This window comes from Pseudophryne corroboree, chromosome 5 (assembly GCF_028390025.1).
Source record: "Pseudophryne corroboree isolate aPseCor3 chromosome 5, aPseCor3.hap2, whole genome shotgun sequence".
In the NCBI taxonomy this organism is placed as follows: domain Eukaryota; kingdom Metazoa; phylum Chordata; class Amphibia; order Anura; family Myobatrachidae; genus Pseudophryne; species Pseudophryne corroboree.
This window is the reverse complement of record NC_086448.1, coordinates 103,921,461-103,945,999: the sequence shown is the minus strand read 5'-3', so window position 1 is coordinate 103,945,999 and position 24,539 is coordinate 103,921,461. Positions and strand designations below refer to the sequence as shown.

The 24,539-nt window shown below is 50.1% G+C and overlaps 1 protein-coding gene across 2 annotated transcripts in view; it reads right to left on the bottom strand.

Moving 5' to 3' along the window:
- STAM (signal transducing adaptor molecule) overlaps positions 1-24,539 on the bottom strand; it is a 198,402-nt gene that overhangs the window by 65,034 nt on the left and 108,829 nt on the right. For both annotated transcript variants that reach the window (XM_063921537.1, XM_063921536.1), the window contains exon 5: positions 20,566-20,712. In XM_063921537.1, coding sequence (XP_063777607.1) covers positions 20,566-20,712 — 147 coding nt within the window. The remainder of the gene's footprint in view (positions 1-20,565; positions 20,713-24,539) is intronic.

Genomic DNA, 24,539 nt, shown 5'->3' with positions numbered 1-24,539 from the left:
TGACCTATCCTCTGGCGGGAAAGGGTACGCCATTAGTAACCTTTTAGAAATTACCAGTTTCTTATCGGGGGAAGCCCACGCTTCTTCACACACCTCATTTAATTCCTCAGATGGGGGAAAAACCACTGGTAGTTTTTTCTCCCCAAACATAATACCCTTTTTTGTGGTTCCTGGGGTAATATCAGAAATGTGCAACACATTTTTCATTGCCTCAATCATGTAACGTGTGGCCCTATTGGAATGTACATTTGTCTTATCGTCGTCGACACTGGATTCAGTATCCGTGTCGACATCTGTGTCTGCCATCTGAGGTAGCGGGCGTTTAAGAGCCCCTGATGGCTTTTGAGACAGCTGGGCAGGCACAAGCTGAGAAGCCGGCTGTCCCACATCTGATATGTCGTCAAACCTTTTATGTAAGGAGCTGACACTTTCACGTAATTCCTTCCACAAGTCCATCCACTCAGGTGTCGGCCCCGCAGGGGGTGACATCACATTTATCGGCACTTGCTCCGCCTCCACATAAGCCTCCTCATCAAACATGTCGACACAGCCGTACCGACACACCGCACACACACAGGGAATGCTCTGACTGAGGACAGGACCCCACAAAGCCCTTTGGGGAGACAGAGAGAGAGTATGCCAGCACACACCAACAGCACTATATAACACAGGGATTAACACTATAACTGAGTGATTTTTCCCAATAGCTGCTTGTATACACAATATTGCGCCTAAATTTAGTGCCCCCCCTCTCTTTTTTACCCTATGTAGTCTGGAAACTGCAGGGGAGAGCCTGGGAGCGATCCTTCCAGCGGAGCCGTGAGGGAAAATGGCGCCAGTGTGCTGAGGGAGATAGCCCCGCCCCTTTTTCGGCGGACTTCTCCCGCTTTTTTCTATGTATATCTGGCAGGGGTATTTTACACATATATAGTCTCTATGACTATATGATGTGTTTTTTTTGCCAGCCAAGGTACTTAATATTGCAGCCCAGGGCGCCCCCGCCCCCCCCCCCCCCCCCACCACCAGCGCCCATCAGTGACCGGAGTGTGAGGTGTGCATGGGAAGCAATGGCGCACAGCTGCAGTGCTGTGCGCTACCTTTTTGAAGACCGAAGTCTTCTGCCGCCGATTTCCAGGACTCTTCTTGCTTCTGGCTCTGTAAGGGGGACGGCGGCGCGGCTCCGGGAATGGACGATCGAGGTCGGGCCCTGTGTTCGATCCCTCTGGAGCTAATGGTGTCCAGTAGCCTTAGAAGCCCAAGCTAGCTGCAAGCAGGTAGGTTCGCTTCTCTCCCCTTAGTCCCTCGTAGCAGTGAGTCTGTTGCCAGCAGATCTCACTGAAAATAAAAAACCTAAAATAAACTTTCTTTTTCTAGGAGCTCAGGAGAGCCCCTAGTGTGCATCCAGCTCAGCCGGGCACAAAATTCTAACTGAGGTCTGGAGGAGGGTCATAGAGGGAGGAGCCAGTGCACACCAGGTAGTCCTAAAGCTTTCTTTAGTTGTGCCCAGTCTCCTGCGGAGCCGCTATTCCCCATGGTCCTTACGGAGTCCCAGCATCCACTTAGGACGTCAGAGAAATACGGGTTCAGTGATTTGAGGTTTAAAATGGGCCTCCCCGAACCGTCCGGTTTCGGTATCACAAACAGGTTAGAATAGAAACCCTTGTTTTGTAGATGAAGAGGAACTGGAACAATGAATTGCTGCTTGTAAGGTCATGCTTGCTTTCAGTGAAGCTGGTAAGTCAGATTTGAAGAATCTGTGAGGTGGGATTTCCTGAAACTCTAGTCTGTAGCCCTGGACGATAAGATCTTTTACCCATGGATACAGGCATGATGTGGTCCATACGTGACTGAAATATCGTAACCGGGCTCCCACCTTCCTGTTGACCAGGCAGTGCTGTCCACCATCATGCCGAAGGCTTTGCGGAAGCAGAACCTGAGGTCTGATGCTGTGAGACTGCATTTGCAGGCTTTCTGGGCTTACCTCTATTGCCTTTGAAGGCAGAAGAACCCTTGGCCTTACCTTTAAATTTCGCTGTCCAAAAGGACTGCAAAGTAGGTGCAGAATAAGATTTTCTAGCCGGGGGTGATGCGGAAGGAAGGTATGTAGACTTACCCGCCGTAGCCTTGGATATCCATGTATCCAGTTCATCTCCAAAAAGGGCTTCACCTGTGAAAGGAAGGCTTTCCACACCTTTCCTGGAATCCGCATCCGCAGTCCACTGGCGTAGCCACAAGCCCCTGCGTGCTGACACTGCCATAGCAGTGATGCGTGCGTTAAGCAATCCAATCTCCTTTATGGCCTCTACCATAAAGTTAGCGGAATCCTGTATATGCTGTAGGAATAAAATAATCTCCCCCCTAGATAAGGAATCTAATCCGTCAATTAGATTAGCAGACCATTTTGCAATGCAATGATCCATGCACAAGCTATAGTGGGTCTTTGGGCCACCCCCGCCGCTGTGTACAGAGCCTTGAGAAAGGTCTTAATATTGCAGTCTGCAGCATCCTTCAACGAAGCTGCCCCAGGAACAGGTAAAACTATCTTACGTGTCAGCCTGGAAACCGAAGCGTCCACTATCGGTGGGTTTTCCCATTTTTTCCTGTCATCCTGAGGGAACGGAAAAATAAGAATTTACTTACCGATAATTCTATTTCTCGTAGTCCGTAGTGGATGCTGGGGACTCCGTCAGGACCATGGGGATTAGTGGCTCCGCAGGAGACAGGGCACAAAAGTAAAAGCTTTAGGATCAGGTGGTGTGCACTGGCTCCTCCCCCTATGACCCTCCTCCAAGCCTCAGTTAGGATACTGTGCCCGGACGAGCGTACACAATAAGGAAGGATTTTGAATCCCGGGTAAGACTCATACCAGCCACACCAATCACACTGTACAACCTGTGATCTGAACCCAGTTAACAGCATGATAACAGCGGAGCATCTGAAAAGATGGCTCACAACAATAATAACCCGATTTTTGTAACAATAACTATGTACAAGTATTGCAGACAATCCGCACTTGGGATGGGCGCCCAGCATCCACTACGGACTACGAGAAAATAAGAATTTACTTACCGATAATTCTATTTCTCGTAGTCCGTAGTGGATGCTGGGGACTCCGTCAGGACCATGGGGAATAGCGGCTCCGCAGGAGACAGGGCACAAAAGTAAAAGCTTTAGGATCAGGTGGTGTGCACTGGCTCCTCCCCCTATGACCCTCCTCCAAGCCTCAGTTAGGATACTGTGCCCGGACGAGCGTACACAATAAGGAAGGATTTTGAATCCCGGGTAAGACTCATACCAGCCACACCAATCACACTGTACAACCTGTGATCTGAACCCAGTTAACAGCATGATAACAGCGGAGCCTCTGAAAAGATGGCTCACAACAATAATAACCCGATTTTTGTAACAATAACTATGTACAAATATTGCAGACAATCCGCACTTGGGATGGGCGCCCAGCATCCACTACGGACTACGAGAAATAGAATTATCGGTAAGTAAATTCTTATTTTCTCTAACGTCCTAAGTGGATGCTGGGGACTCCGTCAGGACCATGGGGATTATACCAAAGCTCCCAAACGGGCGGGAGAGTGCGGATGACTCTGCAGCACCGAATGAGAGAACTCCAGGTCCTCCTCAGTCAGGGTGTGCCCCTGACCAAGTATCAGCTCGGCAAAGTTGTAAAGCCGAGACCCCTCGGGCAGCCGCCCAAGATGAGCCCACCTTCCTTGTGGAATGGGCATTTACATATTTTGGCTGTGGCAGGCCTGCCACAGAATGTGCAAGCTGAATTGTACTACACATCCAACTAGCAATCGTCTGCTTAGAAGCAAGAGCACCCAGTTTGTTGGGTGCATACAGGATAACAGCAAGTCAGTTTTCCTGACTCCAGCCGTCCTGGAAACTATATTTTCAGGGCCCTGACAACATCTAGCAACTTGGAGTCCTCCAAGTCCCTAGTAGCCGCAGGTACCACAATAAGCTGGTTCAGGTGAAACACTGACACCACCGTAGGGAGAAACTGGGGATGAGTCCGCAGCTCTGCCCTGTCCGAATGGACAATCAGATATGGGCTTTTTTGAGACAAACGCCGCCAATTCTGACACTCGCCTGGCCGAGGCCAGGGCCAACAGCATGGTCACTTTCCCTGTGAGATATTTCAAATCCACAGATTTGAGCGGTTTAAACTAATGTGATTTTAGGAATCCCAGAACTACGTTGAGATCCCACAGTGCCACTGGAGGCACAAAAGGGGGTTGTATATGCAGTACTCCCTTGACAAACTTCTGGACTTCAGGAACTGAAGCCAATTCTTTCTGGAAGGAAATCGACAGGGCCGAAATTTGAACCTTAAAGGACCCCAATTTGAGGCCCATAGACACTCCTGTTTGCAGGAAATGCAGGAAACGACCGAGTTGAAATTTCTTCATGGGGCCACGAGTATAGTTCTTACTCCTCTACGTCTTATAATTCTCAATACCTTGGGTATGAGAAGCAGAGGAGGGAAGACATACACCGACTGGTACACCCACGGTGTTACCAGAAACGTCCACAGCTATTGCCTGAGGGTCTTTTGACCTGGCGCAATACTTGTCCAGTTTTTTGTTCAGGCGGGACGCCATCATGTCCACCTTTGGTCTTTTCCAACGGTTCACAATCATGTGGAAGACTTCTCGATGAAGTCCCCACTCTCCCGGGTGGAGGTTGTGCCTGCTGAGGAAGTCTGCTTCCCAGTTGTCCACTCCCGGAAAGAACACTGCTGACAGTGCTATCACATGATTTTCCACCCAGCGAAAAATCCTTGCAGTTTCTGCCAGTGCCCTCCTGCTTCTTGTGCCGCCCTGTCTGTTTACGTGGGCGACTGCCGTGATGTTGTCCCACTGGATCAATACCGGTTGACCTTGAAGCAGAGGTCTTGCTAAGCTTAGAGCATTGTAAATTGCCCTTAGCTCCAGTATATTTATGTGGAGAAAAATCTCCAGACTTGATCACACTCCCTGGAAATTTTTTCCCTGTGTGACTGCTCCCCAGCCTCTCAGGCTGGCCTCCGTGGTCACCAGCATCCAATCCTGAATGCCGAATCTGCGGCCCTCTAGAAGATGAGCACTCTGTAACCACCACAGGAGAGACACCCTTGTCCTTGGAGATAGGGTTATCCGCTGATGCATCTGAAAATGCGATCCGGACCATTTGTCCAGCAGATCCCACTGAAAAGTTCTTGCGTGGAATCTGCCGAATGGAATCGCTTCGTAATAAGCCACCATTTTTCCCAGGACTCTTGTGCAATGATGCACTGACACTTTTCCTGGTTTTAGGAGGGTCCTGACTAGCTCGGATAACTCCCTGGCTTTCTCCTCCGGGAGAAACACCTTTTTCTGGACTGTGTCCAGAACCATCCCTAGGAACAGCAGACGTGTCGTCGGAAACGGCTGCGATTTTGGATATTTAGAATCCACCCGTGCTGTCGTAGAACTACTTGAGATAGTGCTACTCCGACTTCCAACTGTTCTCTGGACCTTGCCCTTATCAGGAGATCGTCCAAGTAAGGGATAATTAAGACGCCTTTTCTTTGAAGAAGAATCATCATTTTGGCCATTACTTTGGTAAAGACCCGGGGTGCCGTGGACAATCCAAACGGCAGCGTCTGAAACTGATAGTGACAGTTCCGTACCACGAACCTGAGGTACCCTTGGTGAGAAGGGCAATTTGGGACATGGAGGTAAGCATCCTTGATGTCCAGGGACACCATATAGTCCCCTTCTTCCTGGTTCGCTATCACTGCTCTGAGTGACTCCATCTTGATTTGAACCTTTGTATGTAAGTGTTCAAAGATTTCCCATTTAGAATAGGTCTCACCGAGCCGTCTGGCTTCAGTACCACAATATAGTGTGGAATAATACCCCTTTCCTTGTTGTAGGAGGGGTACTTTGATTATCACCTGCTGGGAATACAGCTTGTGAATTGTTTCCAATACTGCCTCCCTGTCGGAGGAAGACGTTGGTAAAGCAGACATCAGGAGCCTGCGAGGGGGAGACGTCTCGAATCTCTGTACCCCTGGGATACTACTTGTAGGATCCAGGGGTCCACTTGCGAGTGAGCCCACTACGCGCTGAAACTCTTGAGACGACCCCCCACCGCACTTGAGTCCGCTTGTACGGCCCCAGCGTCATGCTGAGGACTTGGCAGAAGCTGTGGAGGGCTTCTGTTCCTGGGAATGGGCTGCCTGCTGCAGTCTTCTTCCCTTTCCTCTATCCCTGGGCAGATATGACTGGCCTTTTGCCCGCTTGCCCTTATGGGGACGAAAGGACTGAGGCTGAAAAGACGGTGTCTTTTTCTGCTGAGATGTGATTTGGGGTAAAAAAGGTGGATTTTCCAGCTGTTGCCGAGGCCACCAGGTCCGATGGACCGACCCCAAATAACTCCTCCCCTTTATACGGCAATACTTCCATGTTGGAATCTGCATCACCTGACCACTGTCGTGTCCATAAACATCTTCTGGCAGATATGGACATCGCACTTACTCTTGATGCCAGAGTGCAAATATCCCTCTGTGCATCTCGCATATATAGAAATGCATCCTTTAAATGCTCTATAGTCAATAAAATACGGTCCCTGTCAAGGGTATCAATATTTTCAGTCAGGGAATCCGACCAAGCCACCCCAGCGCTGCACATCCAGGCTGAGGCGATCGCTGGTCGCAGTATAACACCAGTATGTGTGTATATACCTTTTTAGGATATTTTCCAGCCTCTCAGTTGGCTCCTTGAGGGCGGCCCTATCTGGAGACGGTACCGCCACTTGTTTTGATAAGCGTGTGAGCGCCTTATCCACCCTAAAGGGTGTTTCCCAACGCGCCCCAACTTCTGGCGGGAAAGGGTATACCGCCAATAATTTTCTATCGGGGGAAACCCACGCATCATCACACACTTCATTTAATTTATCTGATTCAGGAAAAACTACAGGTAGTTTTTTCACACCCCACATAATACCCTTCTTGTGGTACTTGTAGTATCAGAAATATGTAACACCTCCTTCATTGCCCTTAACATGTAACGTGTGGCCCTAAAGGAAAATACGTTTGTTTCTTCACCGTCGACACTGGAGTCAGTGTCCGTGTCTGTGTCGACCGACTGAGGTAAATTAGCGTTTTACAGCCCCTGACGGTGTTTGAGACGCCTGGACAGGTACTAATTTGTTTGCCGGCCGTCTCATGTCGTCAACCGACCTTGCAGCGTGTTGACATTATCACGTAATTCCTTAAATAAGCCATCCATTCCGGTGTCGACTCCCTAGAGAGTGACATCACCATTTCAGGCAATTGCTCCGCCTCCTCACCAACATCGTCCTCATACATGTCGACACACACGTACCGACACACAGCACACACACAGGGAATGCTCTGATAGAGGACAGGACCCCACTAGCCCTTTGGGGAGACAGAGGGAGAGTTTGCCAGCACACACCAAAAACGCTATAATTATACAGGGACAACCTTTATATAAGTGTTTTTCCCTTATAGCATTTTAATATATATATACATATCGCCAAATAAGTGCCCCCCCTCTCTGTTTTAACCCTGTTTCTGTAGTGCAGTGCAGGGGAGAGCCTGGGAGCCTTCCCACCAGCATTTCTGTGAGGGAAAATGGCGCTGTGTGCTGAGGAGAATAGGCCCCGCCCCCTTTTCGGCGGGCTTCTTCTCCCGTTTTTCTGAGACCTGGCAGGGGTTAAATACATCCATATAGCCCCCAGGGGCTATATGTGATGTACTTTTAGCCAGAATAAGGTACTATCATTGCTGCCCAGGGCGCCCCCCCCCAGCGCCCTGCACCCTCAGTGACCGCTGCTATGAAGTGTGCTGACAACAATGGCGCACAGCTGCAGTGCTGTGCGCTACCTTATGAAGACTGAAGAGTCTTCTGCCGCCGTTTCTGGACCTCTTCACTTTTCGGCATCTGCAAGGGGGTCGGCGGCGCGGCTCCGGGACGAACCCCAGGGTGAGACCTGTGTTCCGACTCCCTCTGGAGCTAATGGTGTCCAGTAGCCTAAGAAGCCAATCCATCCTGCACGCAGGTGAGTTCACTTCTCTCCCCTAAGTCCCTCGTAGCAGTGAGCCTGTTGCCAGCAGGACTCACTGAAAATAAAAAACCTAACAAACTTTTACTCTAAGCAGCTCTTTAGGAGAGCCACCTAGATTGCACCCTTCTCGGCCGGGCACAAAAATCTAACCGAGGCTTGGAGGAGGGTCATAGGGGGAGGAGCCAGTGCACACCACCTGATCCTAAAGCTTTTACTTTTGTGCCCTGTCTCCTGCGGAGCCGCTATTCCCCATGGTCCTGACGGAGTCCCCAGCATCCACTTAGGACGTTAGAGAAATAGAATTATCGGTAAGTAAATTCTTATTTTCTCTGACGTCCTAAGTGGATGCTGGGGACTCCGTCAGGACCATGGGGATTATACCAAAGCTCCCAAACGGGCGGGAGAGTGCGGATGACTCTGCAGCACCGAATGAGAGAACTCCAGGTCCTCCTCAGTCAGGGTGTGCCCCTGACCAAGTATCAGCTCGGCAAAGTTGTAAAGCCGAGACCCCTCGGGCAGCCGCCCAAGATGAGCCCACCTTCCTTGTGGAATGGGCATTTACATATTTTGGCTGTGGCAGGCCTGCCACAGAATGTGCAAGCTGAATTGTACTACACATCCAACTAGCAATCGTCTGCTTAGAAGCAAGAGCACCCAGTTTGTTGGGTGCATACAGGATAACAGCAAGTCAGTTTTCCTGACTCCAGCCGTCCTGGAAACTATATTTTCAGGGCCCTGACAACATCTAGCAACTTGGAGTCCTCCAAGTCCCTAGTAGCCGCAGGTACCACAATAAGCTGGTTCGGGTGAAACACTGACACCACCTTAGGGAGAAACTGGGGATGAGTCCGCAGCCCTGCCCTGTCCGAATGGACAATCAGATATGGGCTTTTTTGAGACAAACGCCGCCAATTCTGACACTCGCCTGGCCGAGGCCAGGGCCAACAGCATGGTCACTTTCCCTGTGAGATATTTCAAATCCACAGATTTGAGCGGTTTAAACCAATGTGATTTTAGGAATCCCAGAACTACGTTGAGATCCCACAGTGCCACTGGAGGCACAAAAGGGGGTTGTATATGCAGTACTCCCTTGACAAACTTCTGGACTTCAGGAACTGAAGCCAATTCTTTCTGGAAGAAAATCGACAGGGCCGAAATTTGAACCTTAATGGACCCCAATTTGAGGCCCATAGACACTCCTGTTTGCAGGAAATGCAGGAAACGACCGAGTTGAAATTTCTTCATGGGGCCTTCCTGGCCTCACACCACGCAACATATTTTCGCCACATGTGGTGATAATGTTGTGCGGTCACCTCCTTCCTGGCTTTGACCAGGGTAGGAATGACCTCTTCCGGAATGCCTTTTTCCCTTAGGATCCGGCGTTCAACCGCCATGCCGTCAAACGCAGCCGCGGTAAGTCTTGGAACAGACATGGTACTTGCTGAAGCAAGTCCCTTCTTAGCGGCAGAGGCCATGAGTCCTCTGTGAGCATCTCTTGAAGTTCCGGGTACCAAGTCCTTCTTGGCCAATCCGGAGCCACGAGTATAGTTCTTACTCCTCTACGTCTTATAATTCTCAATACCTTGGGTATGAGAAGCAGAGGAGGGAAGACATACACCGACTGGTACACCCACGGTGTTACCAGAAGGTCCACAGCTATTGCCTGAGGGTCTTTTGACCTGGCGCAATACTTGTCCAGTTTTTTGTTCAGGCGGGACGCCATCATGTCCACCTTTGGTCTTTTCCAACGGTTCACAATCATGTGGAAGACTTCCCGATGAAGTCCCCACTCTCCCGGGTGGAGGTTGTGTCCCGGAATGAACACTGCTGACAGTGCTATCACATGATTTTCCGCCCAGCGAAAAATCCTTGCAGTTTCTGCCATTGCCCTCCTGCTTCTTGTGCCGCCCTGTCTGTTTACGTGGGCGACTGCAGTGATGTTGTCCCACTGGATCAATACCGGCTGACCTTGAAGCAGAGGTCTTGCTAAGCTTAGAGCATTGTAAATTGCCCTTAGCTCCAGTATATTTATGTGGAGAAAAATCTCCAGACTTGATCACACTCCCTGGAAATTTTTTCCCTGTGTGACTGCTCCCCAGCCTCTCAGGCTGGCCTCCGTGGTCACCAGCATCCAATCCTGAATGCCGAATCTGCGGCCCTCTAGAAGATGAGCACTCTGTAACCACCACAGGAGAGACACCCTTGTCCTTGGAGATAGGGTTATCCGCTGATGCATCTGAAAATGCGATCCGGACCATTTGTCCAGCAGATCCCACTGAAAAGTTCTTGCGTGGAATCTGCCGAATGGAATCGCTTCGTAATAAGCCACCATTTTTCCCAGGACTCTTGTGCAATGATGCACTGACACTTTTCCTGGTTTTAGGAGGTTCCTGACTAGCTCGGATAACTCCCTGGCTTTCTCCTCCGGGAGAAACACCTTTTTCTGGACTGGATAGGTAGTTTTTTCACACCCCACATAATACCCTTCTTGTGGTACTTGTAGTATCAGAAATATGTAACACCTCCTTCATTGCCCTTAACATGTAACGTGTGGCCCTAAAGGAAAATACGTTTGTTTCTTCACCGTCGACACTGGAGTCAGTGTCCGTGTCTGTGTCTGTGTCGACCGACTGAGGTAAATGAGCGTTTTACAGCCCCTGACGGTGTTTGAGACGCCTGGACAGGTACTAATTTGTTTGCCGGCCGTCTCATGTCGTCAACCGACCTTGCAGCGTGTTGACCTTATCACGTAATTCCTTAAATAAGCCATCCATTCCGGTGTCGACTCCCTAGAGAGTGACATCACCATTTCAGGCAATTGCTCCGCCTCCTCACCAACATCGTCCTCATACATGTCGACACACACGTACCGACACACAGCACACACACAGGGAATGCTCTGATAGAGGACAGGACCCCACTAGCCCTTTGGGGAGACAGAGGGAGAGTTTGCCAGCACACACCAAAAACGCTATAATTATACAGGGACAACCTTTATATAAGTGTTTTTCCCTTATAGCATTTTAATATATATATACATATCGCCAAATAAGTGCCCCCCCTCTCTGTTTTAACCCTGTTTCTGTAGTGCAGTGCAGGGGAGAGCCTGGGAGCCTTCCCACCAGCATTTCTGTGAGGGAAAATGGCGCTGTGTGCTGAGGAGAATAGGCCCCGCCCCCTTTTCGGCGGGCTTCTTCTACCGTTTTTCTGAGACCTGGCAGGGGTTAAATACATCCATATAGCCCCCAGGGGCTATATGTGATGTATTTTTAGCCAGAATAAGGTACTATCATTGCTGCCCAGGGCGCCCCCCTCCAGCGCCCTGCACCCTCAGTGACCGCTGCTATGAAGTGTGCTGACAACAATGGCGCACAGCTGCAGTGCTGTGCGCTACCTTATGAAGACTGAAGAGTCTTCTGCCGCCGTTTCTGGACCTTCACTTTTCGGCATCTGCAAGGGGGGTCGGCGGCGCGGCTCCGGGACGAACCCCAGGGTGAGACCTGTGTTCCGACTCCCTCTGGAGCTAATGGTGTCCAGTAGCCTAAGAAGCCAATCCATCCTGCACGCAGGTGAGTTCACTTCTCTCCCCTAAGTCCCTCGTAGCAGTGAGCCTGTTGCCAGCAGGACTCACTGAAAATAAAAAACCTAACAAACTTTTACTCTAAGCAGCTCTTTAGGAGAGCCACCTAGATTGCACCCTTCTCGGCCGGGCACAAAAATCTAACTGAGGCTTGGAGGAGGGTCATAGGGGGAGGAGCCAGTGCACACCACCTGATCCTAAAGCTTTTACTTTTGTGCCCTGTCTCCTGCGGAGCCGCTAATCCCCATGGTCCTGACGGAGTCCCCAGCATCCACTTAGGACGTCAGAGAAACAAGAATTTACTTACCGATAATTCTATTTCTCGTAGTCCGTAGTGGATGCTGGGGACTCCGTAAGGACCATGGGGAATAGCGGCTCCGCAGGAGACTGGGCACATCTAAAGAAAGCTTTAGGACTATCTGGTGTGCACTGGCTCCTCCCCCTATGACCCTCCTCCAAGCCTCAGTTAGGATACTGTGCCCGGACGAGCGTACACAATAAGGAAGGATTTTGAATCCCGGGTAAGACTCATACCAGCCACACCAATCACACCGTACAACTTGTGATCTGAACCCAGTTAACAGCATGATAACAGAGGAGCCTCTAGAAAAGATGGCTCACTACAGCAATAACCCGATTTTTTGGTAACAATAACTATGTACCAGTATTGCAGACAATTCGCACTTGGGATGGGCGCCCAGCATCCACTACGGACTACGAGAAATAGAATTATCAGTAAGTAAATTCTTATTTTCTCTAACGTCCTAAGTGGATGCTGGGGACTCCGTAAGGACCATGGGGATTATACCAAAGCTCCCAAACGGGCGGGAGAGTGCGGATGACTCTGCAGCACCAAATGAGAGAACTCCAGGTCCTCCTCAGTCAGGATATCAATTTTGTAGAATTTTACAAACGTATTTGCTCCTGACCAAGTAGCTGCTCGGCAAAGTTGTAAAGCCGTGACCCCTCGGGCAGCCGCCCAAGATGAGCCCACCTTCCTTGTGGAGTGGGCATTTACAGATTTTTGGCTGTGGCAGGCCTGCCACAGAATGTGCAAGCTGAATTGTACTACAAATCCAACGAGCAATAGTCTGCTTAGAAGCAGGAACACCCAGCTTGTTGGGTGCATACAGGATAAACAGCGAGTCAGATTTCCTGACTCCAGCCCTCCTGGAAACATATATTTTCAGGGCCCTGACAACGTCTAGCAACTTGGAGTCCTCCAAGTCCCTAGTAGCCGCAGGCACCACAAATAGGTTGGTTCAGGTGAAACGCTGAAACCACCTTAGGGAGAAACTGAGGACGAGTCCTCAATTCCGCCCTGTCCGAATGGAACATCAGATAAGGGCTTTTTCAGGATAAAGCCGCCAATTCTGACACGCGCCTGGCCCAGGCCAGGGCCAACAGCATGACCACTTTCCATGTGAGATATTTTAACTCCACAGATTTAAGTGGTTCAAACCAATGTGACTTTTGGAACCCAAAACTACATTGAGATCCCAAAGTGCCACTGGAGGCACAAAAGGAGGCTGTATATGCAGTACCCCTTTTACAAACGTCTGAACTTCAGGGACTGAAGCTAGTTCTTTTTGGAAGAAAATTGACAGGGCCGAAATTTGAACCTTAATGGACCCCAATTTCAGGCCCATAGACACTCCTGTTTGCAGGAAATGTAGGAGTCGACCCAGTTGAATTTCCTCCCTGTCGGCCTTACTGGCCTCGCACCACGCAACCTATTTTCGCCAATTGCGGTGATAATGTTTTTGCGGTTACATCCTTCCTGGCTTTGATCAGGATAGGGATGACTTCATCCGGAATGCCTTTTTTCCTTCAGGATCCGGCGTTCAACCGCCATGCCGTCAAACGCAGCCGCGGTAAGTCTTGGAACAGACAGGGTCCTTGCTGGAGCAGGTCCCTTCTTAGAGGTAGAGGCCACGGATCCTCCGTGAGCATCTCTTGAAGTTCCGGTTACCAAGTCCTTCTTGGCCAATCCGGAGCCACGAATATAGTGCTTACTCCTCTCCATCTTATCAATCTCAGTACCTTGGGTATGAGAGGCAGAGGAGGGAACACATACCCTGACTGGTACACCCACGGTGTTACCAGAGCGTCTACAGCTATTGCCTGAGGGTCCCTGGACCTGGCGCAATACCTGTCGAGTTTTTCCCAACGGTTTATAATCATGTGGAAGACTTCTGGGTGAAGTCCCCACTCTCCCGGGTGGAGGTCGTGCTGAGGAAGTCTGCTTCCCAGTTGTCCACTCCCGGAATGAATACTGCTGACAGTGCTATCACATGATTTTCCGCCCAGCGAAGAATCCTTGCAGCTTCTGCCATTGCCCTCCTGCTTCTTGTGCCACCCTGTCTGTTTACGTGGGTGACTGCCGTGATGTTGTCCGACTGGATCAACACCGGCTGACCTTGAAGCAGAGGTCTTGCTAAGCTTAGAGCATTGTAAATGTCCCTTAGCTTCAGGATATTTATGTGAAGTGATGTCTCCAGGCTTGACCATAAGTCCTGGATATTCCTTCCCTGTGTGACTGCTCCCCAGCCTCGCAGGCTGGCATCCGTGGTTACCAGGACCCAGTCCTGAATGCCGAATCTGCGGCCCTCTAGAAGATGAGCACTCTGCAACCACCACAGGAGGGACACCCTTGTCCTTGGTGACAGGGTTATCCGCTGATGCATCTGAAGATGCGACCCGGACCATTTGTCCAGCAGGTCCCACTGGAAAGTTCTTGCGTGGAATCTGCCGAATGGGATTGCTTCGTAGGAAGCCACCATTTTACCCAGAACCCTTGTGCATTGATGCACTGAGACTTGGCTCGGTTTTAGGAGGTTCCTGACTAGCTCGGATAACTCCCTGGCTTTCTCCTCCGGGAGAAAAACCTTTTTCTGGACTGTGTCCAGGATCATCCCTAGGAACAGAAGACAAGTCGTCGGAACCAGCTGCGATTTTGGAATATTGAGAATCCAACCGTGCTGCAGCGACACTACCTGAGATAGTGCTACACCGACCTCCAACTGTTCCCTGGATCTTACCCTTATCAGGGAATTGTCCAAGTAAGGGATAACTAAAATTCCCTTCCTTCGAAGGAATATCATCATTTCGGCCATTACCTTGGTAAAGACCCGGGGTGCCGTGGACCATCCATACGGCAGCGTCTGAACTGATAGTGACAGTTCTGTACCATAAACCTGAGGTACCCTTGGTGAGAAGGGTAAATTTTGACATGAAGGTAAGCATCCTTGATGTCCCGAGACATCATGTAGTCCCCTTCTTCCAGGTTCGCAATCACTGCTCTGAGTGACTCAATCTTGAATTTGAACCTCTGTATGTAAGTGTTCAAAGATTTTAGATTTAGAATCGGTCTCACCGAGCCGTCCGGCTTCGGTACCACAACAGTGTGGAATAATACCCCGTTCCCTGTTGCAGGAGGGGTATCTTGATTATCACCTGCTGGGAATACAGCTTGTGAATGGCTTCCAAAACTGTCTCCCTGTCAGAAGGAGACATCGGTAAAGCCGACTTTAGGAAACGGCGAGGGGGAGACGTCTCGAATTCTAATTTGTACCCCTGAGATATCACCTGAAGGATCCAGGGGTCTACTTGCGAGTGAGCCCACTGCGCGCTGAAATTCATTGAGACGGGCCCCCCACCGTGCCTGATTCTGCTTGTAAAGCCCCAGCGTATACTGAGGGCTTGGCAGAGGCGGGAGAGGGTTTCTGTTCCTGGGAACTGGCTGATTTCTGCAGCCTTTTTTCTCTCCCTCTGTCACAGGGCAGAAATGAGGAACCTTTTGCCCGCTTATCTACGAAAAGACTGCGCCTGATAATACGGCGTCTTCTCATGTTGAGAGGCGACCTGGGGTACAAACGTGGATTTCCCAGCTGTTGCCGTGGCCACCAGGTCTGAAAGACCGACCCCAAATAACTCCTCCCCTTAATAAGGCAATACTTCCAAATGCCGTTTGGAATACGCATCACCTGACCACTGACGTGTCCATAACCCTCTACTGGTAGAAATGGACAACGCACTTAGACTTGATGCCAGTCGGCAAATATTCCGCTGTGCATCACGCATATATAGAAATGCATCTTTTAAATGCTCTATAGGCAAAAATATACTGTCCCTATCTAGGGTATCAATATTTTCAGTCAGGGAATCCGACCACGCCAACCCAGCACTGCACATCCAGGCTGAGGCGATTGCTGGTCGCAGTATAACACCAGTATGTGTGTAAATACATTTTAGGATACCCTCCTGCTTTCTATCAGCAGGATCCTTAAGGGCGGCCATCTCAGGAGAGGATAGAGCCCTTACAAGCGTGTGAGCGCTTTATCCACCCTAGGGGGTGTTTCCCAACGCACCCTAACCTCTGGCGGGAAAGGATATAATGCCAATAACATTTTAGAAATTGTCAGTTGTTATCGGGGGAAAACCACGCATCATCACACACACCTCATTTAATTTCTCAGATTCAGGAAAACTACAGGTAGTTTTTCCTCACCGAACATAATACCCCTTTTTGGTGGTACTCGTATTATCAGAAATGTGTAAAACATTTTTCATTGCCTCAATCATGTAACGTGTGGCCCTACTGGAAGACACATTTGTCTCTTCACCGTCGACACTGGAGTCAGTATCCGTGTCGGCGTCTATATCTGCCATCTGAGGTAACGGGCGCTTTAGAGCCCCTGACGGCCTATGAGACGTCTGGACAGGCACAAGCTGAGTAGCCGGCTGTCTCATGTCAACCACTGTCTTTGATACAGAGCTGACACTGTCACGTAATTTCTTCCAACAGTTCATCCACTCAGGTGTCGACCCCCTAGGGGGTGACATCACTATTACAGGCAATCTGCTCCGTCTCCACATCATTTTTCTCCTCATACATGTCGACACAAAAGTACCGACATACAGCACACACACAGGGAATGCTCTGATAGAGGACAGGACCCCACTAGCCCTTTGGGGAGACAGAGGGAGAGTTTGCCAGCACACACCAAAAACGCTATAATTATACAGGGACAACCTTTATATAAGTGTTTTTCCCTTATAGCATTTTAATATATATATACATATCGCCAAATAAGTGCCCCCCCTCTCTGTTTTAACCCTGTTTCTGTAGTGCAGTGCAGGGGAGAGCCTGGGAGCCTTCCCACCAGCATTTCTGTGAGGGAAAATGGCGCTGTGTGCTGAGGAGAATAGGCCCCGCCCCCTTTTCGGCGGGCTTCTTCTACTAATTTGTTTGCCGGCCGTCTCATGTCGTCAACCGACCTTGCAGCGTGTTGACATTATCACGTAATTCCTTAAATAAGCCATCCATTCCGGTGTCGACTCCCTAGAGAGTGACATCACCATTTCAGGCAATTGCTCCGCCTCCTCACCAACATCGTCCTCATACATGTCGACACACACGTACCGACACACAGCACACACACAGGGAATGCTCTGATAGAGGACAGGACCCCACTAGCCCTTTGGGGAGACAGAGGGAGAGTTTGCCAGCACACACCAGAGCGCTATATATATACAGGGATAACCCTATATAAGTGTTTTTCCCCTTATAGCTGCTGTATAGTTAATACTGCGCCTAATTTGTGCCCCCCTCTCTTTTTTAACCCTTTCTGTAGTGTAGTGACTGCAGGGGAGAGCCAGGGAGCTTCCCTCCAACGGAGCTGTGAGGGAAAATGGCGCCAGTGTGCTGAGGAGATAGGCTCCGCCCCCTTATCGGCGGCCTTATCTCCCGTTTTTCTATGTAATCTGGCAGGGGTTAAATGCATCCATATAGCCCAGGAGCTATATGTGATGCATTTTTTTTTGCCATCCAAGGTGTTTTTATTGCGTCTCAGGGCGCCCCCCCCCCAGCGCCCTGCACCCTCAGTGACCGGAGTGTGAAGTGTGCTGAGAGCAATGGCGCACAGCTGCAGTGCTGTGCGCTACCTTGTTGAAGACAGGACGTCTTCTGCCGCCGATTTTCCGGACCTCTTCTGCCTTCTGGCTCTGTAAGGGGGCCGGCGGCGCGGCTCTGGGACCCATCCAAGCTGGGCCTGTGATCGTCCCTCTGGAGCTAATGTCCAGTAGCCTAAGAAGCCCAATCCACTCTGCACGCAGGTGAGTTCGCTTCTTCTCCCCTTAGTCCCTCGATGCAGTGAGCCTGTTGCCAGCAGGTCTCACTGAAAATAAAAAACCTAAACTAAAACTTTCACTAAGAAGCTCAGGAGAGCCCCTAGTGTGCACCCTTCTCGTTCGGGCACAGAGATCTGGAGGAGGGTCATAGGGGGAGGAGCCAGTGCACACCAGATAGTCCTAAAGCTTTCTTTAGATGTGCCCAGTCTCCTGCGGAGCCGCTATTCCCCATGGTCCTTACGGAGTCCCCAGCATCCACTTAGGACGTTAGAGAAAGGATGTAATTAACCTTTTTGGAATCTGAAACTTCATGTCAGGATTAACCCAAGTTGCTTCAAAGAGGGAATGTAATTCCGTAGAAGCAGGAAAAGTAGCAGAGGATTTCTTTTTCACATTAAAAAAGGAATCCTCCTCATCCTCTGTCAGGAATGTGTAAGACCCCTCCAATAGCTTCAATCAGGGCCTGTATTCCCTGTGCTAAAGCTGCCCCCCCCCCCCCCCCTTTCCCCCATCAAGTCCACATCACGCTCCTCTGGGTCTGATACATCATCATCGGTATCAGCCTGCATGATTTGGACCAGAGTACGCTTCTGTGGACAAATAGCAGGGGTATGAGATGCCGGGATGACCACTGAATCTCTACTCATCAGGTCATTTACAGATTGCCTTAAATATTACGTCTCCTTTTCATTTTGGGACAATTTGTTTGAAATATTTGAAATCATCCCCTTTAATGAATCTAACCATATAGGTTCAGATCCACTAGCCTGAGAATGTGTGCTATCCAGAGTACACTGTAATGATCCACCCCAGATTGAGAAAAGCACTCTGCTGTGCATGATACACACTCCTTTGACATAATAATGTAAAAGAACCCACATACACAGAGGAATAGGTTAAAAGCACAGTTAACCCACGCAGAGCCCTTCTAGGGAGACACAGAGTATTGGAGCTAGCCACACAGCGCCCCTATAGCTAAAGTATAGACTTAGCTGGGTCGCAAACTGAATACCCTTAATAGGGTTCAGTACACCAGATTATTGCTCCCCCCCCCCTTTACTATGACCCCCTGGTACCAATGAGGTGCTCTGGAGTCCGTGTGGCGGAGCTGCGCTTTCCTGTCAGGCTGCCTGTTGTAAGCTGCAGAAGGGAAAATGGCGCTGGTGAGCTGCTGGATTCGCCTTAATGGCGCGTGGCCTTCCCGCTTTTTATACTTGCTGAGGTGACAGAATAAGGGTTACAGTGGGTTAAAACCCCTGTAATATGTGCCAATAGTGGGTAATAACATTGGCTCCAGCCGCCCCTCCCAGCGGTCACACAGTGACCCTGAAGCCTGGAGCGCAGCGTGCATGCAGCGCTATGCTCCTACACTGATGTCGCCATTACCGCCGGCGACCCGCTAACCGGGACGCTGGCGACCTACTCACCACTCTTCAGTCTTCTGGCTCTGTTAGTGGTGACGGCGTGCTGCGGGTCTGTACGCTCGTCGTGGTGGGACTTGCGAATAGGACCCTCAGGAGCTCAGTGTCCTGTCAGCGGGAAACGGGACTATTAACTCTAAGGGGTAGGCCCAACCTCCCAAGTCCCACGAAGCAGGCAGTCTGGTGCCAGCCAGACCTGCCTGAAAATAATAAAATAGAAAATAAATGCAGAAAACTCTTCAGGAGCTTCCCAAGCATGACCGGCTCCTCCGGGCACATTTTCTAAACTGAGTCTGGTAGGAGAGGCATAGAGGGAGGAGCCAGTGCACACTATTGATTTATTAAAGTGCCCATGGCTCCTAGTGGACCCGTCTATACCCCCATGGTACTAATGTGGACCCCAGTATCCTCTAGGACGTAAGAGAAAACTACATTTAGGCAGAATGATGAACACCACGGCTCTTTCTAGACAAGTGCAAGCAAAGCCATATCAGTGCCAGCTAGGAGTTGCAGAGTTACCTACTGGTGAGATGTACTATTACTAAATAAGTATGGAAACCAAGTTGGTATGATGGTGTGATGGTTTTAAGCTGTGATTTGATTATGAAAATGTTTACCTTTATTTATGAGTGGAAGGAACCACTTTGGGTTGAAATGTATCAAACCTTCTAAAGCTATTGAGCTATCGCTTATCTGGTGCACTGTATAAAATGAAAGGTGGAATCTGATAGGTTCCGATGGACAATTCCTCTACTTCACCTTTTTAGAAGGTCCTGCACATAGAACAGCAGGGACAGACAAGCTTGCTTTAGGGAAGGTGGGGAACCTCCGGCCAGCAGGCAGTATAAGGCCCACAAACCCACTCGATCTGGCCTGGCCAGGCTCGCCTAACAGCGGAAGATGCCAGGCGCCCGCTGAGATTTTGTTACCAGCGGGCGCCCAGCTCCTTCCCCTCAGCAGCAGCCGGAGGCAGGAGCTTACTTCTAAACTCCGGCTTCCGGCTCTGGCAGTGTGCGGCTGTGCGCTGCGTTCCGAGGTGCAGGTGGCCAGGCGGAGGGCAGCGGTCCGGAACAGGAGCGGGGCTGGTGTGAGCGGCGATACTAGGGGGCATATCAACTGACTAGCGGCATATCTAATAAGGCATAACTACAGGGGGCATATTTAATGGGGCATAACAACTGACTAGGGGCATATCTAATGCGGCATAACAACTGACTGGGGGCATATCTACTGGGGGTAGGCTAATTTTTAAGTTGATCATTTTTGTAAGGCCCCCGAAGGATTGGTAGAAAAAATGGCCCTTGGTAGAAAAAAGGTTCCCCATCCCTGCTTTAGGGCATGATGTCGGCTACCTACCTGAGATCCAATTGCTGGAAAGTTTACTCCTTGCTCCTTCAGGTTCTTTATCATGGCTGAAATTAGACTAAGTTGTGGATCAGTCCTGAATTCCTCAGCCCACTCCACCATCAGCGCTTTTAACTTTTCACAGACTTTTGGGTGACCCTGTTGATAATGGAAACAAACATTTATAAAAAGGTAAAACAGTTCATCACTGTAAACCACACCCTAAATAAGACCCATTACGATTCTTCATTACATAAACATAAGTGAGACTGGGAGGCTTTGCACCGACAACTGGCACAAAATAACAGGATTTTGATACCTACCGGTAAATCCTTTTCTCCTAGTCTGTAGAGGATGCTGGGGTCCACTTCATGACCATGGGGTATAGACGGTTCCGCAGGAGCTATGGGCACTTTAAGACTTTTCAATGGGTGTGAACTGGCTCCTCCCTCTATGCCCCTCCTCCAGACCTCAGTTACAGGAACTGTGCCCAGGGAGACGGACATTTCGAGGAAAGGAATTACTTTAATACTAATGGTGAGATACATACCAGCTCACACCTCAACCATGCCGCACAACATGGCATTCAACATAACACACACCAACAGGCATGAACCAATTACAGCAAACATGCTGAAACTAATAAAACACAACATGTGTAACTCTAATAACAAAACTGCAGGTAAAGTACGCACTGGGACGGGCGCCCAGCATCCTCTACGGACTAGGGGAAAAGGATTTACCGGTAGGTATCAAAATCCTGTTTCTCTAACGTCCTAGTGGATGCTGGGGACTCCGTAAGGACCATGGGGAATAGACGGGCTCCGCAGGAGACTGGGCACTCCAAGAAAGATTTAGTACTACTGGTGTGCACTGGCTCCTCCCTCTATGCCCCTCCTCCAGACCTCAGTTAGAATCTGTGCCCGGAAGGAGCTGGGTGCATTTTAGTGAGCTCTCTGAGGTTGTGAGGGAATATATGGCAAAAAGTTTGACTTCCCAGCAGTAGCTGTGGAAACCAGGTCCGAGAGACCGTCCCCAAACAATTCCTCACCCTTGTAAGGTAACACCTCCAACTCGGCATCACCTGTCCACTGCCGAGTCCACAGGACCCTCCTGGCAGAAATTGACATTGCATTAATTCTAGAGCCCAGTGCCCTCTGGGCATCCCTCATATATAGGACAGTGTCTTTTATATGCCCCAGGGTCAGCATAATGGTATCCCTGTCCAAGGTATCCATTTCCTCAGACAGATTATCTGTCCACGCTGCTACAGCACTACACATCCACGCCGACGCAATTGCCGGCCTCAGTAGAGTCCCTGAATGTGTATAAACAGATTTCAGGATACTTTCCTGCTTTCTATCTGCAGGATCCTTTAGGGTGGCCGTATCCTGCGACGGCAGGGCCACCTTCTTAGATAAGCGTGTGAGAGCTTTACCTACCCTAGGGGAGGATTCCCAGCGCACCCTGTCCTCTGGAGGGAAAGGGTACGCCATAAGTAACCTTTTGGAAATCAGGACTTTCTTATCTGGGGAATCCCACGCTCTTTCACAATACTCATTTAACTCATGTGAAGGGGGAAAAGTCACCTCTTGCTTTTTCTCCCCATACATATAAACCCTCTTGCCAGGGACAGGGTTTACCTCTGATATGTGTAAAACATCCTTCATCGCTATAATCATGTAGCGTATAGCTTTTGTCATTTTCGGTTGCAATTTTGCATCATCGTCGTCGACACTGGAGTCAGAATCCGTGTCGACATCTGTGTCAACCATTTTGGATAGTGGACGCTTTTGAGACCCTGAGGGCCTCTGCGCTGTAGGATCAGGCATGGGTTTAGACCCTGACTGGCCCGAGGTATCAGCTTTATCCAACCTTTTATGTAAGGAGTTTACATTATCATTTAACACCTTCCACATATCCATCCAATCAGGTGTCGGCACCGTCGGCGGCGACACGTCAGTCAACTGCACTTGCTCTGCCTCCACATAGCCCTCTTCATCAAACATGTCGACACACGCGTACCGACATACCACACACACAGGGGAAGCTCTAAATGAGGACAGGACCCCCACAAGGCCTTTTGGAGAGACAGAGAGAGAGTATGCCAGCACACACCCCAGCGCTATATAACCCAGGAATTACACAGTACTTTAGTGTTTACCCAGTAGCTGCTGTATTATGATTAATGCGCCTAAATTTATGTGCCCCCCCCTCTCTTTTTCACGCTTCTACCGTGATTCTGCAGGGGAGAGCCTGGGGAGCTTCCTCTCAGCGGAGCTGTGGCAGGAAAATGGCGCTGGTGAGTGCGGAGGACGAAGGCCCCGCCCCCTCAGCGGCGGGCTTCTGTCCCGCGATTTTCTGTAAAATAAATGGCGGGGGCTCATACATATAACAGTGTCCCACTGTCTATATGCAGTTTTCGCCAGGAGGTATCAATTGCTGCCCAGGGCGCCCCCCCCTGCGCCCTGCACCCTACAGTGACCGGAGTGTGGGGGTTAGTGTGGGCGCAATGGCGCACAGCTGCAGTGCTGTGCGCTACCTCATGTGAAGACAGGAGTCGTCTACCGCCGATTTCGATGTCTTCTCCGCTTCTGCCGGCTTCTGTCTTCTGGCTCTGCGAGGGGGACGGCGGCGCGGCTCCGGGAATGGACGACAAGGTCAGGTCCTGTGTTCGATCCCTCTGGAGCTAATGGTGTCCAGTAGCCTAAGAAGCGCAACCTAGCCGCAGTTAGTAGGTTTGCTTCTCTCCCCTCAGTCCCACGTAGCAGAGAGTCTGTTACCAGCAGAAGCTCTCTGAAAATAAAAAAACCTAACTAAAATACTTTCTTATTAGCAAGCTCAGGAGAGCTCACTAAAAGCACCCAGCTCTGTCCGGGCACAGATTCTAACTGAGGTCGGGAGGAGGGGCATAGAGGGAGGAGCCAGTGCACACCAGATAGTACTAAATCTTTCTTTAGAGTGCCCAGTCTCCTGCGGAGCCCGCTATTCCCCCATGGTCTTACGGAGTTCCCAGCATCCACTAGGACGTTAGAGAAACAGTGTTAACTGCAATTCACAAATGGTGGTCAAGATTCCCCTCCTTCAACGAGGAAAGGGTTACTATTCGACCATGTTTGTAGTACCGAAATCGGACGGTTCGGTCAGACCCATATTGAATTTAAAATCCCTGAACATATACCTGAAAAGGTTCAAGTTCAAGATGGAATCGCTCAGAGCGGTCATCGCAAGCCTGGAAGGGGGGGATTTTATGGTGTCTCTGGGCATAAAGGATGCATACCTTCATGTCCCCATTTATCCACCTCATCAGGCGTACCTCAGATTTGTGGTACAGGACTGTCATTACCCATTCCAGACGTTGCCGTTTGATCTGTTCACGGCACAGATAATATTTACCAATGTAATGGCAGAAATGATGGGCTTCTGCGAAAGCAAGGAGTCACAATTATCCCATACTGGGATGATCTCCTCATAAAGGCGAGGTCCAGAGAGCAGTTGCTGATCAGCGTAGCACACTTTCGGGAAGTGTTGCAACAGCACGGCTGGATTCTGAATATTCTATGGTCGCAGCCGATTCCTACGACGCGTCTGCCCTTCCTGGGCATGATTCTGGACACAGACCAGAAGAAGGTTTTTCTCCCGGCGGAGAAGGCTCGGGAGCTCGTGACTCTGGTCAGAGGCCTCTTCAAACCAAAACAGGTGTCGGTGCATCAATGCACGCGAGTCCTGGGAAAGATGGTGGCGTCTTACGAAGCCATTCCCTTCGGCAGGTTCCATGCGAGGAACTTTCAGTGGGACCTGTTGGACAAGTGGTCCGGATCGCATCTTCAGATGCATCGGCTGATCACCCTATCCCCCAGGGCCAGGGTGTCTCTTCTGTGGTGGCTGCAGAGTGCTCACCTTCTTGAGGGCCGCAGGTTCGGCATACAGTACTGGGTCCTGGTGACCACGGATGCAAGCCTCCGAGGATGGGGGGCAGTCACTCA